General features: G+C 56.8%; 2 protein-coding genes across 6 annotated transcripts in view; both read left to right on the top strand.

Annotated features, from left to right (window-relative positions):
* NEK8 (NIMA related kinase 8) overlaps positions 1–5,357 on the top strand; it is a 13,876-nt gene extending 8,519 nt beyond the window's left edge. For 2 of the 4 annotated variants that reach the window (XM_058445749.1, XM_058445750.1), the window contains 7 exons: positions 536–612; positions 950–1,067; positions 2,329–2,479; positions 2,689–2,852; positions 2,945–3,103; positions 3,278–3,436; positions 5,198–5,357. In XM_058445749.1, coding sequence (XP_058301732.1) covers positions 536–612; positions 950–1,067; positions 2,329–2,479; positions 2,689–2,852; positions 2,945–3,103; positions 3,278–3,436; positions 5,198–5,340 — 971 coding nt within the window. In that variant the 3' untranslated portion in view covers positions 5,341–5,357. Of the gene's footprint in view, positions 1–535; positions 613–949; positions 1,068–2,328; positions 2,480–2,688; positions 2,853–2,944; positions 3,104–3,277; positions 3,437–3,823 lie in introns of all 4 variants that reach the window. The other 2 variants (XR_009215342.1, XM_032163173.2) reach the window with 2 other exon arrangements.
* A 558-nt stretch (positions 5,358–5,915) lies between these two features.
* TRAF4 (TNF receptor associated factor 4) lies at positions 5,916–12,847 on the top strand. 2 transcript variants are annotated; one of them, XM_032163172.2, is made up of 7 exons: positions 5,916–6,160; positions 9,108–9,159; positions 9,736–9,840; positions 9,910–10,071; positions 10,156–10,317; positions 10,405–10,560; positions 10,841–12,847. In XM_032163172.2, exons 1-7 carry the CDS (start codon positions 6,018–6,020, stop codon positions 11,471–11,473), a joined length of 1,413 nt encoding a protein of 470 aa, XP_032019063.1. In that variant the 5' UTR covers positions 5,916–6,017; the 3' UTR covers positions 11,474–12,847. The 2 variants fall into 2 exon arrangements, with proteins under 2 accessions (XP_032019063.1, XP_058301738.1); XM_058445755.1 differs by lacking the exon at positions 5,916–6,160 and adding an exon at positions 6,865–8,274 and having other exon boundaries at positions 10,841–12,837.
* The last annotated feature ends 2,511 nt before the right edge of the window (positions 12,848–15,358 follow it).

Raw genomic sequence — 15,358 nt, 5'->3', positions numbered from 1 at the left:
CCCAGGCTGGAGTGCAGTGGCACGATCTCGGCTCACTGCAAGCTCCGCCTCCCGGGTTCACGCCATTCTCCTGCCTCAGCCTCTCCAAGTAGCTGGGACTACAGGCGCCCGCCACCTCGCCCGGCTAATTTTTTGTATTTTTAGTAGAGACGGGGTTTCACCGTGGTCTCGATCTCCTGACCTCGTGATCCGCCCGCCTCGGCCTCCCAAAGTGCTGGGATTACAAGCGTGAGCCACCGCGCCCGGCTCGAGGAGATTTCTTTATACAACCTCCTTTACCCTATGGACAGGCCTGGCAAGGCAGTTATTATATTATCCTCATTTGACAAGTAGGGACGCTAAGGCTCAGAGAGGGTGTCACTTGTCCAAAGTCACATACGTTTGAAGAGATTCATATCCTTTTCTCTTACTATCCCATCCTTCCAGCCCTGGTCCCCAACTTTATTTTGCTGCTGCAACCCACTGGAGGACCGGGCTATCTGGAAAGACTGTTTAACTTCTTTCCCTCCTCCTTCCTCACTGCCCTTCTCCCCAGACCGAGGCATCATCATGACTTTCGGCAGTGGCAGCAATGGGTGCCTAGGCCACAGCAGCCTCACTGACATCAGCCAGGTGGGTGTCACATGTGCCTTGGGGAGGGGGAAGTTGGGGGATGGCGGAGAGCCCACATCTGTGTGCTGACACCAGATTGGGGGCAGGGGAGTTCCCAGCAACCACAGGTTCCTCTAGCTTCCCAGCTGCACCTGCTCTGGGCCACCTACATCGGGGGAAGTACAGAAAAACCAGGCTTCCCCAATGGTTGCCCACCTGGCGGTGTGTATGGCTGGAGTTAAAGACGCAGCCACCTCCTGAGAATATGTAGCCTCCAGCTTTGTCCCTACAGGGGGTGTTGAAGCCAGATGGCTCCAGACCCTTTGCCCAGTTTCTCCTTGCTTCCTCTCCTCTCTAGCCCACCATTGTGGAGGCTTTGCTGGGCTATGAGATGGTGCAGGTGGCCTGTGGGGCCTCTCATGTGCTGGCCCTGTCTACTGAGCGAGAACTATTTGCCTGGGGCCGTGGAGACAGCGGTAAGCTCCAGCCTCTAGGCCCCATCTCACAGCATCCTCAGCGATGACTTTCTCCCCTTCATACCCACCTTCCACCTCACAGCACATTCTCTCTTCCCTCTTTTCTCTCAAATTCTCTTCATTCATTCAACAAACCTTATTTTACACTGACTATGTGCACACCCTGTGCTGGGTGCTGAGATGAGATGGAGATGTGGCTTCTTTCAGGTGTTTATGAGGTAATGAAAGAAATTTCATTCATACACCTGTTTTTTTATTTTATTTTGAGATGGAGTCTCGCTTTGTTACCCAGGCTAGAGTGCAGTGGCGTGATCTCAGCTCACTGCAACCTCCACCACGGAGTTCAAGTGAATCTCCTGCCTCACCCTCCCAAGTAGCTGGCATTACAGGCACCCGCCACCACGCCGAGCAAATTTTTGTATTTTTAGTAGAGACGGGGTTTCACCATCTTGGCCAGGCTGGTCTCGAACTCCTGACCTCATGATCCACATGCCTCAGCCTCCCAAAGTGCTGGGATTACAGGCGTGAGCCACCACGCCTGGCCCATCCACTAATTTTTATTGAGGTCCTCTTTGGGTCAGGCATCAGGCTGGGAACTGAAACTAGAGATGACACTGATGGGTTCCTATCTTCCTGGAGGACTCAGTCTAGTGGGAGAAAGATGACATTGCCAGCATGCCAGAGAACAGATGGCATCAGGGCTACACCCCGGTGCAGAGGTGTGGAATTCAGTGAACAGTAATGTCAACTGGAGGAGAGAGATGGCATCTGAACAGGGCTTCAAAGAAAGAAGATTTTGAGCCGGCGCGGTGGCTAACGCCTGTAATCCCAGCACTTTGGGAGGCCGAGGCAGGTGGATCATGAGGTCAGGAGTTCGAGACCAGCCTGGCCAACATGGTAAAACCCCGTCTCTACTGAAAATAAAAAAATTAGCTGGGCATGGTGGTGCATACCTGTAATCCCAGCTATTCAGGAGGCTGAGGCAGGAGAATCGCTTGAACCCGGGAGGCGGAGGTTGCAGTGAGCGAAGATTGTACCCTTGCACTCCAGCCTTGGCGACAGAGTGAGACTTGGTCTCGAAAAATAAAAATAAAAAATAAATAAAGAAGGAGGATTTTAACCAGCTGAGGGGCCTAGGAAAGGCATTTGGGACTGAGAGAACAGAGAACTCATGCTGTTCTCTCCCCTCAGTGGGCCCTCCTCATTCTGGCATCACCCCCACTGAAGCTCAAATTAACTCCTTCTGGGTTTCTTCTTGTAGGCAGACTGGGACTAGGCACCAGGGAGTCCCACAGCTGCCCCCAGCAGGTGCCCATGCCCCCAGGACAGGAAGCTCAGCGAGTTGTATGTGGCATCGACTCCTCCATGATCCTCACTGTGCCTGGCCAAGCCCTAGCCTGTGGGAGCAACAGGTGAATAGATCATCAGGATGATTAACCTGCCCCCAGCACTCCTTGGCTGCAAGTGCTCCGTCCATCATTGCCTACCTTTTACCAAAGACCAGAATTGAGGGGGTTGAGGGTGCTATTGGTTCAACCCAGGGTGGGATCTGTCTCCTGGTGCACCAGCTCCTGCCCAAACTGTCTTGTTAGTTGGATTTGGCTTCTGGCTCTGCCCTCAGGTTCAACAAGCTGGGCCTGGACCACCTCTCCCTGGGGGAGGAGCCTGTCCCCCACCAGCAAGTGGAGGAGGCCCTGAGCTTCACACTACTAGGCTCTGCACCCCTGGACCAGGAGCCTCTGCTGAGTATAGACCTGGGCACTGCTCACTCAGCTGCTGTGACTGGTGAGCAGGACTTGGGCTCTGGAGGTCAGAGGGGGACTCATGGTCTCCTTGGTACCCTGTTGAAGCACCCCTTTCCTTCCTCTCCCCCATAGCCTCGGGTGATTGCTACACTTTTGGCAGTAATCAGCACGGGCAGTTAGGCACCAATGCTCGCCGAGGCAGTCGGGCACCCTGTAAGGTCCAAGGCCTTGAGGGCATCAAGATGACAATGGTAGCCTGTGGGGATGCCTTCACTGTAGCTATTGGGGCAGGTGAGGACTGAGCATGGTGGGGGCACAGTGCCATGAGCAGTGGGGGGTGGGGGTTGCTATTCAGGGCCACTGGACTCTGGAGCCTCCCAGGGGCCATCCTGGCAATGTGGGAGGGGAGATCCTGCTCGGGCTGTGCCCACTTCCCACTTCCCTCCTGGGGATTCTTCCTGGCAGAGGGCGAAGTGTACTCTTGGGGCAAAGGGGCGCGAGGTCGATTGGGAAGGAGGGATGAGGATGCCGGACTCCCTCGGCCAGTGCAGTTGGATGAGACACACCCTTACACGGTGACTTCTGTGTCCTGTTGCCATGGAAACACCCTCCTGGCTGTTCGACGTGAGTTGTAACTTTTCCCACTTCACCACACAGCCCAGCTGGCCCCTGTCCACACTCCCATCCCCAGTGTTCACAGATGCCCACATCACCAAAAGCATCTTTAGCCCCCAGAGAAAAAAAGCAGAAGCTGCAGGTAAAAAGCTTGAAGCTTCCTGCCTGGGGTGGCCAAGGCAGGTGCTTCTTGGGCCTCATGGAAGGGCTGCCTCCACTGCTCCCCAGGGCTCACATGCATTCTTTCTCCTACTGCTGAGTCCCGTTGATGCTGAACCTCTCTTTATGGCCTAACAGGGTCCAGAATCCAGGGCCCAGTGGGAGTGGGAGGTGGGTGATGATTTCTGGAGGCACTGCCCTCAGAAGCTGCAAGGGTTTCTCTTCGGTACCCTCCAGCAGTCACAGATGAGCCGGTCCCCCCCTGAGGAACCTGGATACACCTCTGGACCACCCTGATATTGCTTCTCCTCTGAGTGTTCTGAAAAGTGCAGGTGCCCAAGGCATGACTTGCAGCCGTCTCCTGGATTGTGTCATCATGGGGTATCAGGGCTGGCAAAACCCCTGCTCTGCTTTTGGCCTTGGATATGGAAACCTCAACCACTTTTTTCTCCCACCACCTCTTTGCCCTTCCTACCCCTTCCTCCCTTCTGTCAGTGTCCCCAGGGTCCAGCCTGGCTAGAGTTAGAAGGCAGACCTAGCCTTTGGAAGTAGGATGGCCTCCAGAGCCTTGCCATAAAAAGGCTGAAGGCAGCTGGGTGCCGTGGCTCACGCCTGTAATCCCAGCACTTTGGGAGGCTGAGGTGGGCAGATCACGAGGTCAGGAGATCGAGACCATCCCGGCTAACATGGTGAAACCCCATCTCTACTAAAAATACAAAAAAATTATCTGGGCGTGGCGGCAGGCGCCTGTAGTCCCAGCTGCTCGGGAGGCTGAGGCAGGAGAATGGCGTGAACCCGGGAGGCGGAGCTTGCAGTGAACCGAGATGGTGCCACTGCACTCCACCCTGGCGACAGAGCCAGACTCCGTCTCAAAAAAAACCAAAAAAGGCTGAAGGCAGCTGTAGCTCCACACAGACCCTATCCTTTCCCCTAGCCCAGTTAGAAAATAAGAAAATAAGTCTGGGCTGGCGGCGGTGGCTCACACCTGCATAGGCAGTGCTTTGGGAGGCCAAGCCAGGAGGATCCCTTGTGGGCAGGAGTTGGGAGACCAGCCTGGGGACCATAGCGAGACTTCTGTCTCCACCAAAAAAAAAAAAAAAAAAAATAGAAGAAGAAGAAAATAAGGCTGGGTGTGGTGGCTCACACCTGTAATTCCAGCACTTTGGGAGGCCAAGGCCGGCGGATCACTGGAGGTCAATAGATTGAGGCCAACCTGTCCAACATGGTGAAACCCTGTCTCTACTAAAAATACAAAAATTAACCAGGCATGGTGACGGGTGCCTGTAATCCCAGCTACTCTGGAGGCTAAGGCAGGAGAATCCCTTGAACCCGGGAGGTGAAGTTTGCAGTGAGCCCAGATCGGACCACTGCACTCCAGCCTGGATGACAGAGCAAGACTCCCTCTCAAAAAAAAAAAGTCTTTGGTGCTCACCGGGACTCTATCGCCATGCTTTGGAGCAGGGCAAGCCAGGGTCTGCCTGGACTGGCCATTAGGCCTGCCTGGCTTCTGCATAGCCTGGGGCAGGGCGGTCCCCGGGAGTGCTGCCACCTCCCCCACACTTTCATCCTGAGGCAGGATTTGCTAGACGCCGGCTTGCCTCTCTTCCCCAGCAGGAGGGCAGGAGCCACTAAGTGTCTGCTGCAGAAAAGATCCGCGCTGGAGATTGCCAGTCACCCCATGCCTTTCCCCAGAAACAGTTGAGAGAATGGGTAGCTGGTGGGACCAGACCGGTTTCCCAGAGGACAGGAAGTAAAGCCAATAAAAATATCAGCTGCCTGCCTGGAGTGTGGTGTCTTCAGGGGTAGGGGTGGCGACCAGGCACCCCAGGACTGGGCTGGGCCCAACCTCGGTGGCAGGGCTGCGGCCAAGGGAGGAATGTAGGCGCAGCCGGAGGCTGGGGCCGAGGTTCCTCGGCCCAGCGCCCAGTCCAGCCTCCCCGCCCCAGCTGGGCTCCCCGGAGCTGGTTGCCAGGCTTCGGCTGCCTAGCACCTGGAAGCTGGGGCCGCGGTTCCTGGGCTGCTCACGGCCCCGGAGGCAGAGCTGTTGCCTCTGGAGAAGAAAACTGCGGCGCGGCCCGCCCCCTTTTCCGACCCGCAGTCCCCCGGGGCCCGCGGGCTCTGGGGAGAAGCGGAGCCACGATCTCTCTCCCCCAGGGGAAAGAAAAGCCCATGATCCCGTGGGTGGGCGAGACTGGCGGTCACCAGACCCAAAAACCATGCACTCAGGGGTGGGCGGGGCCGCGAGAGCGCGCATTAGGACCCCGCGGCCGCGGCCCCGCCCCCTCTTCCGGCGGGCGGGCTTCACAGCCGAGCCCTGGCAGCGACCGCCAGTCGGCGCCGCCCGGAGCCGGGAGCACCGCTCCAGCGAGGCGCGGGCTGTGGGGCCGCCGCGTGCCTGGCCCCGCTCGCCCGTGCCGGCCGCTCGCCCGCCATGCCTGGCTTCGACTACAAGTTCCTGGAGAAGCCCAAGCGACGGCTGCTGTGCCCACTGTGCGGGAAGCCCATGCGCGAGCCAGTGCAAGTTTCCACCTGCGGCCACCGTTTCTGCGACACCTGCCTGCAGGAGTTCCTCAGGTGCGGGCCGGGGAGCAGGGGGCAGCGGGGGCGGGGCGGGGGGCGCCGCCTGGGGAGGGGCTCGGGCCCGGGGCAAGCCGGGCCTTTGTCTCCGCTGCGACCCTGTGACCTCAGGGGCGCCCCGTGACGTCACGGGGAGGGATGACGTCAAGCCCAGAGGGAGGCCCCCCGCAGGAATCCGAGGGGTCCGGGCGGGTCCCAACTGTCCGGCCCAGGGCGGAAGACCTCGGTGCCTTCTCTCGGGGTCGGGAGGGGAAGAGGCCCTTCCCCATCACCTGAGACCCGGCGCGGCCTCAGCCTTGAACTTTGAATCCTGGGGGAAGAGGACAAAACCCGCTCCCGCGTGGCAGTTTGAGCCTCCGGAGCTTTCCCCCATCTAACCTCTTCCGATTCTTCGAACGTTCAGAGAACGGTAGCTATTGTTCTCCCATTTCACAGATCATGAAACGAGATTCAAAGAAAGGCTGCGACTTGCCCAGGGTCACATAGTTACTTAAAGGCTTAACTAGGATTTAAACTCGGACTGCTTATGAACACACAACGGAGGAAGGACTGAATCCTCCCTCGAAGAAGGACCCCTCTAGGCGTCTCCCCTCTCTCCCGGGGGCTGGAGTAAGGCGGGTGGTCCATAAGTCATGAAGAAGGGGGTCGCATTCGTGTTACTGAACTCCCGCTGCCCTCTCAGGACGCAGGTCAGCCCTTGGCTGGGGCATCCATCAAGTTTCGGGGCGCCCTGTGGTGTCTTGAATCTCCTGCTCACGCAGGGAACCCCTCAGGCCCGGGTGTGGGAAGCAGGGTGAAGGAGCCCCGACTCTTCGGAGGTCATGCCCCCAGAGCGCAGGGGAAGGCCGAGTCGGCCACTGCCTGGCTGTTTGCTGGGACGAGGGGATCGAGGGCCCGGCAGGGATAGTACCTCTAGGACGCCTGCCTCCAGTGCTCCCTCCCTCCGTGCCTCCCTCCCTCGCTCGGTCCTCCGTAGCTCCTACTGGCGGAAATCTCAGCAGGCCCTTTGTTTTCTGTTCCCCACAGCCTGGGCCGGCTCCTGCCCTCACATATGCTCCGGCACAAGCTGCGGGACTGCCCCCTCCCCCTCGGCAGTGTACACATTTACTCTCCTACAGACACAGCCCCATTGTCTCCGCCGCTGCTCTTCCCCGGCCCTCTGGGTTCCAGATGAGGCCAGCTGAGCCCCCCGAACCCCCACAGCTGACCCACCCTGACTGCCTCGGGGAAGGAGCGGGGGAGGGGGCCGACTGGCCCGATTCTTTCCACCACCGTCTTGGCCCCCTCTCTGCCCCTCCCCCTCCCGGAAATCCCCTCTTCCTCTCCCACTCCCACACCCCCTCCCCCCCATCCTGTCTTCTTCCCTGGGCCTTGGCCTCCACTGCACAGCCTGGAGCAGCCTCTGCCCTGCCTGTCCCCCATCCCCCAGTGCCTGAGCTGTGTTACTGAGGCTTCTGAACAGGGGAGAGAGGTGGTTGGGTGGGCCCTGCTCCTCACCCGCCACAGTACAAGCACAAGTGAGGGTGTCCACAGCCCTGGCTGGGCCCCAAGCTGCAGGCTAAGCTTCTGCCTGAAGCCTAGGGACTTGCCTCCATCCCCTCCCTTTCTCCAAAACCACTAAGTCAGCACATTCCTGAAGCAGCCAAGTGGACCCCCTCCCCCTGGGCCCACCCCTCTTTCCCCACTCTTGCCTGAGCTGTTAGGTTGGCCCAGGAAGGCTGGTTGCCTTGTGGGCAGACACACCCCTTCAGTGCCTGCACTTGTATTGTCCTTGGCATTGAAGCATGGCCAGTGGTAGTGGGATCAAGGGGAGGAGGTGGGTGCTAGAAATCCTTGGGGCAGTTGGGGCATGGACTGCCCGGGTCCTGGAGAGTGCCTCTAGAACTGGGCTCCCATGCTAGCTCTGGGTCCGCCTCGCTCCCTGCCTGCCTTCCACCTACCTGACTCAGACCTGCCAGGAATGCCCTGCCCCAGGGTCCTGAGTCCTGCTGGGTGAGCCCTTGCTCTGCCTGAGCCATGCCAGGCACGTGCGACTGGCCCTGGCTGGGGTCAGCAAGGGCATGTCGACAGAAAGAAGCATGCCAACAGGCTCCTTGGGTGCTGACAGCCAGGTAGGGTTTGGTGCAGGAGAAGGCGGGCAGCTAGCAGGAGGGGACGGTCACCAGGCTTCAGAAGCCCACTGAGCAGTGCCCAGAGTCTTAGCTGTGCTTGCTGGACATTTTTCCTTGCCCCAGCTTCTCTTCCTTGGGTGTGTGGTGTAGCAGAGCCTGTCTGAGCTGTGGAGTCAGACACACATAGCCAGGTGCTGCTTCACCTGTAAGCCTTTTTGTTTCATCTGTAAAATGGGGGCATTCTACCCCTTCTCAGAGGCAGGTGGCAAGAGCCGGGTGGGAGTGTAAACAAGTGCCAAGGAGCATGCCTTTCCTCCCCTTTTCTGTGGGAGACACACCCTCAAAGGAGCAGGGCAGGGTAAGGTGGCCGCAAGCTGACCTTTGCCCTGGTTCTTGGCAGAGGACCTTCCTGGGGACTGAGCAGCCCTGCCACTTAATCTCAGCCCATCCCTGTTGCCCCTCCCAGTCAGCTTTCAGCCCAGCCAATGAAAACTAACCTAGGGGGAGGGGGTGACTGTGCAGCCTGTTCCTTTCCCAGTCCAGCTGCCATCCTGGGGCAGGGGGTGCCAGCTGCCACCTGTTGGCCAAGTCCTGACTGAGGCAGCTGTCTGTGCCTCCTCTAGGCCCAGACCCCCCTTCCCAGGACAGGCGCTGGGGTCTTCTGCCATCCTGGGGAAGTAGAGCCCCTCAGGCCTCTGCTTGCCCTTTTGTCTCACTTGGGCTGGTTGGGAACCGGTCTGGTGAGGAAGGGAGGCTGCCTCGGTAGAGGGGGTGGGGCCAGGCCTCCCTTTCCCCTAATGAGAAGCCTTGACCCTGCCCCTCCCCCATTTCAGTGAAGGAGTCTTCAAGTGCCCTGAGGACCAGCTTCCTCTGGACTATGCCAAGGTGAGTCCACACTGCCAGGAAGAAGCCCAAGCACAGTCTGTTGCCCTTGGAGGCCGGAACTGCTGGCAGCAGTGGGCTCAGGGCCAGTGTCAACCAAAAGCCTTGGGATGGTGCGCCTCCACAAAGGTAGCCTGTTCCCTCCCACCAGGCCAGTTTGCAAACGAGGCCCCTGTTTGCCCTGGAGGGCAGGCACAATGCCCAGCCTGTAGGGGTGCACAGAGCTGCTCTGTGCCTGCAAGAAGTGTTCCCTCCCCTTCCGATGGCAAGCCAGACCTGTGGCTGAGGGCCAGTATCCCTCCACCAGGGGGAAGGAAGCGGAGCCCCGGGGACAGCCTGGGATTGAGCAGGCTGATTGGCTGCCTCTTCGAAGGAAGCGTCCTCTGCAGGCATGTTAGGACCCAGCATCAGAGCAGACGCTGCCTGCTGTGCCCTTCATCCCTGGACTCAGAGGGGCAAAGAGCCTAAGAGAGGCTATTACAGGCTCCAAGGTAGAGCCAGCCCAGTTGGGTCTGGGGGTGGGAACTGGGCACTGCAGTCAGCTCTGACCCTGGCCAGTTCCCCCATCCCCACCCCCAGATCTACCCAGACCCGGAGCTGGAAGTACAAGTATTGGGCCTGCCTATCCGCTGCATCCACAGTGAGGAGGGCTGCCGCTGGAGTGGGCCACTACGTCATCTACAGGTGAGGCTCTGATGTGAGGGTTGGCACCACCTCTCCCTTGGCAGACACTAATTGCAGCCTTCCCACCAGGGCCACCTGAATACCTGCAGCTTCAACGTCATTCCCTGCCCTAATCGCTGCCCCATGAAGCTGAGCCGCCGTGATCTACCGGCCCACTTGCAGCACGACTGCCCCAAGCGGCGCCTCAAGTGCGAGTTTTGTGGCTGTGACTTCAGTGGGGAGGCCTATGAGGTGGGTGGGGTCTGGCTGAATGTGGAGGAGGGGTACCTGATGGTCTAGGCATCCCTTAACTCAGCACCTCTGACATTTCCACAGAGCCATGAGGGTATGTGTCCCCAGGAGAGTGTCTACTGTGAGAATAAGTGTGGTGCCCGCATGATGCGGCGGCTGCTGGCCCAGCATGCCACCTCTGAGTGCCCCAAGCGCACTCAGCCCTGCACCTACTGCACTAAGGAGTTCGTCTTTGACACCATCCAGGTGAGGCCCTTCCTGAACTGTGGGTTGCAGGGTAGGTGACAGGGAGTCAGGATATTGACTCCTGCCTCTCTGCCTCTGTGGCCGCAGAGCCACCAGTACCAGTGCCCAAGGCTGCCTGTTTCCTGCCCCAACCAGTGTGGTGTGGGCACTGTGGCTCGGGAGGACCTGCCAGGCCATCTGAAGGACAGCTGTAACACCGCCCTGGTGCTCTGCCCATTCAAAGACTCCGGCTGCAAGCACAGGGTGAGATGCCCCTTTTCCTGTTAGCTCCCTTTTGCCCTTGAAGCCCTAGACAGAGGCTCAGCTTCCTGATGCCACTTAGGCCTTGGTAGTCCCTGCTGTGCTGCTCTGAAACCCTCAGTCTTTCCCTCTGCTGCCAGCTCCAGCCTCTTCCTAACACCCTCTGTCTTCCTCACGTAGAGCTCGGTGCCTGCTACCCTGTACCCACTCCTCTCCTCTCCCTGGACCTTCCCCTACTGATAACTCTCCTCCCTTCCCCCATGGCCTGGGGCTTTGCCAACAGTGCCCTAAGCTGGCAATGGCACGGCATGTGGACGAGAGTGTGAAGCCACATCTGGCCATGATGTGTGCCCTGGTGAGCCGGCAACGGCAGGAGCTGCAGGAGCTCCGGCGAGAGCTGGAGGAGCTATCAGTGGGCAGTGATGGCGTGCTCATCTGGAAGATTGGCAGCTATGGACGGCGGCTACAGGAGGCCAAGGCCAAGCCCAACCTTGAGTGCTTCAGCCCAGCCTTCTACACACATAAGTATGGTTACAAGCTGCAGGTGTCTGCATTCCTCAATGGCAATGGCAGTGGCGAGGGCACACACCTCTCACTGTACATTCGTGTGTTGCCTGGTGCCTTTGACAATCTCCTTGAGTGGCCCTTTGCCCGCCGTGTCACCTTCTCCCTGCTGGATCAGAGCGACCCTGGGCTGGCTAAACCACAGCACGTCACTGAGACCTTCCACCCCGACCCAAACTGGAAGAATTTCCAGAAGCCGGGCACGTGGCGGGGCTCCCTGGATGAGAGTTCTCTGGGCTTTGGTTATCCCAAGTTCATCTCCCACCAGGACATTCGAAAGCGAAACTATGTGCGGGATGATGCAGTGTTCATCCGTGCTGCTGTTGAACTGCCCCGGAAGATCCTCAGCTGAGTGCAGGCGGGGTTCGAGGGGAAAGGACGATGGGGCATGACCTCAGTCAGGCACTGGCTGAACTTGGAGAGGGGGCCGGACCCCCGTCAGCTGCTTCTGCTGCCTAGGTTCTGTTACCCCATTCTCCCTCCCCCAACCACCACCCTCAGGTGCCTCCAATTGGTGCTTCAGCCCTGGCCCCTGTGGGAACAGGTCTTGGGGTCATCAAGGGCTGGAAACAAGTGACCCCAGGGCCTGTCTCCCTTCTTGGGTAGGGCAGACATGCCTTGGTGCCGGTCACACTCTACCCGGACTGAGGTGCCTGCTCAGGTGCTATGTCCCAAGAGCCATAGGGGGGTGGGAGTTGGGGAGGGAGAAAGGGTAGTTCAAAGAGTCTGTCTTGAGATCTGATTTTTCCCCCTTTCCCTAGCTGTGCCCCCTCTGGTTATTTATTTCCTTAGTGCCAGGAGGGCACAGCGGGGAGCCCTGATTTTTAATAAATCCGGAATTGTATTTATTAATTTGCTTCCAGCCTGACTTACCTGGGTTGGTTAGGTCCCTGGGAGGCTCAGCCAAACTGAAGGCAAAGAAAGGACCAGTCAGAGAAGGGCCGCTGCCTGGGTCTGGCCCTAGGATCCAGCTGCCCTGCTGGCTCGCCCTCTGATGGACGCCAGGAAAACTGCATCGGGCTTTGTGTGGAAGACGGTCCCTGCCACTGCCCTCTGCCGATGAAATGCGGGAAGTGTACGGCCTGGATGTTTCATAAGGCTGGAGTCCCTGGTCAGCCCCACCAGACTAGTACCTCTACCCTAGGCAGGTCTTTCTTGGTCTAATGGTAGTAGGTACTGACACTGCTAAGCACTTTACGTGCATTATTATTTCATTGAAAAGAACTGTCAAGTGAAATGCTTCTTATCACAGTAACTGGCTTTGTGGGTTCTAGAGGAGTTAATGAGGCAATGCATGTTCTTGGCCCAGAGTAAGTGCTTAGTGAATGCTTTCTAACTCCGAACCCCAGCCACATCCAGGGACTGGATGTTGAGCAAAAGGGGCCTTCAAGATGTTCAAGGCACTTGGATTTTCTCCTGTCTCTCATCGGCTTTTTTTACGGGCCTCAGTGGGTGCGTGTGATTATCCACGTTTCACCGATGAAACACGAACAGAGGAGTGACTGACTTATCAGTGATTCTTCTGCAGGTTCGGACAGGGCCTCGATTCTGTTTTAAACTCCAGTAGTCCCTAGAAATTGTAGCTCCCTCTAGTTCTGGCAATAGGTGTGGGTCCTTGTGCTTGCTTTTGGCAAGTTTCTGAGCTACATAGGGCCTCCATTACCGTCATTGGTGAAACCAGCTCACCTCCCAGATTTGTTGTAAAGATTAAATGAATTGGTCAGCACACAGTGCCTTACTGTCTTGCCTAGCCCTGAGAAGAGGCTGTATGTACGAGAATCATTAGTAAGGGAAGGTTCAAGGACTAGTTCTTTCTCTTCCCATGCAGAGGCTGAGGGTTTAAAAAAAAAACTCAGCCTCTGCTGCACACGACTAGCTACTCAGGAGGCTGAGGTGGGAGGATGGCTTGAGCCCAGGAGGCAGAGGTTAAAGTGAGCCGAGATTGCACTACTGCACTCCAGCCTGTGTGGCAGAGCCAGACCCTGTCTCAAAAAAAAAGGCCTTGGGCTGGGCGAAGTGGCTTACTCATGCCTGTAATCCTAGCATTTTGGGAGGTCAAGGTGGGCGGATCACAAGGTCAGGAGATCGAGACCATCCTGGCTAACATGGTGAAACCCCCATCTCTACTAAAAATACAAAAAAAATTAGCCGGGTGTAGTGACACGCACCTGTAGTCCCAACTACTCGGGAGGCTGAGGCAGGAGAATCACTTGAACCCGGGAGGCGGAGGTTGCAGTGAGCCAAGATGGCGCCATTGCACTCCGACTTGGCAACAGAGGGAGATTAAAAAAAAAAAAAAAAAAAACCCCTCTACGGGTCTCTACGGGTGACAGGACAGGACTAAGCCTCAGTGAGCCAGGCTGGGGAGGCCATCATCAGCCCAATCTTTTCAAAAAGGTCAAATTGACTTACCTAGGGAGAAATGGGGCCCTGCTGCCTAGGTGAGAAACTAGAGCTGGGCCTCTTCACCAGATAAACCATCTTGGTACGGTGATGCCTGGAGACTGGTAGAGGCAACCATGGGCTGCCAGCAGCATACATGCTTTCAGCCAACAGGCTGAAACACCCTTCCAGAATCCCAACTACACACCTGACCGGGAACAGTGGCTGACGCCTATAATCCCAGCACTTTGGGAGCCTGAGTTGGAGATCACCCTGGGCAACAAAGGGAGACACCCTGTATCTACAAAAAAATATAAGGAGCCGGGCGCGGTGGCTCACGCATGTAATCCCAACACTTTGGGAGGCAAGGCGGGTGGATCACCTGAGGTCAGGAGTTCAACACCAGCCTGGCCAACATGGTGAAACAGTCTCTACTAAAAATACAAAAATTAGCTGGGCGTGGTGGCGGGCGCCTATAATCACACCTACTTTGAAGGCTGAGACAAGTATCGCTTGAACCCAGGAGGCAGAGTTTGCAGTGAGCTGAGATTGCACCACCACACTCCAGCCTGGGCAACAATGAGCAAAACTCCATCTCAAAAAAAAAAAAATTAGTTGGGCATGATGGTGCACACCTGTAGTCCCAGCTACTTGGGAGGCTCAGGCAGAAGAATCACTTGAACCTGGGAGGTGGAGGTTGCAGTGAGCTGAGATTGCGCCACTGAACTCCAGCCTGGGAAACATAGTGAGACTCTGTCTCAAAGTAAATAAATAAATAAATAAATACACTGTCACTGCATGACTTCGGGGGTCACATTCACATAGTCTAGATGGTGCCTCCTAGAGTTGTGTGCAAACAATGGGGCTGTTAACCCCATACTCTGCAAGTCTCGCACACCTGCACCTCATTCAGTGCTAGTCATAACTTGCAGAATTCAGGCCATGTTCTGCAATAAAAGTGTAAGCTGCAGTCCCCAAGGATCTGCCTCAGACCGGGAATCATTCACTCTGGAGGGAGCGCTGTACTTTACTACTGTCTAGCTCTATGCTTTTAGGCCGACTGCAGATCTTATCTGACACAGGCAGAAGACAGCTTTCTTTCACGGGTGGCATGAGGCATAAAGGAGTCAAAACACTTTCACAAAAGAACACCCTCAGGCAGGCACAGTGGCTCACGCCTGTATTCCCAGCACTTTGGGAGGTTGAGGCAAGCAGATCACAAGATCAGGAGTTCAAGACCAGCCTGACCAACATGGCGAAAACCCGTCTTTACTAAAAATACAAAAATTACCTGGGCGTGGTGGCGCACACCTATAGTCCCAGCTTCTCATGGGGCTGAGGCAGGAGAATCACTTGAACCCAGGAGGTGGAGGTTGCAGTGAGCTGAGATCATGCCACTGCCTGCCTGAATGAAAGAGCAAGAGACTATCTCAAGAAAAAAAAAGAACCCCCATCCTGGCTAACATGGTGAAATCCCATCTCTACTAAAAATACAAAAATTAGCCAGGCATGGTGGCGGGCACCTGTAGTCCCAGCTACTCGGGAGGCTGAGGCAGGAGAATGGCATGAACCCAGGAGGCGGAGCCTGCAGTGAGCCTAGATTGCACCACTGCACTCCAGCCTGGGCGACAGAGTGAGACTCTGTCTCAAAAAAAATAAAAAACCAAAAGCACCCTACAGAAAAAGGTGTGCTCAAGAAGTCTGGGTGCTTTAGCTCCGTCAGCATTTAGGAAGCTACCTGCGGACTCTTGCCACCAAGGGTCTGAGTCTACCCTCCCTGAATCCCACATCTTGTGGAATCTATATGTGTATAGATAGATAGATGATATAGATAGATAGAAAATAGACAGAATAT

The sequence above is a fragment of the Hylobates moloch genome, unplaced genomic scaffold, assembly GCF_009828535.3.
Source record: "Hylobates moloch isolate HMO894 unplaced genomic scaffold, HMol_V3 SCAFFOLD_10, whole genome shotgun sequence".
Taxonomy (NCBI): Eukaryota; Metazoa; Chordata; class Mammalia; order Primates; family Hylobatidae; genus Hylobates; species Hylobates moloch.
Note: the sequence above shows the minus strand (reverse complement) of the source record. Positions and strands in the feature narration are given on the sequence as shown.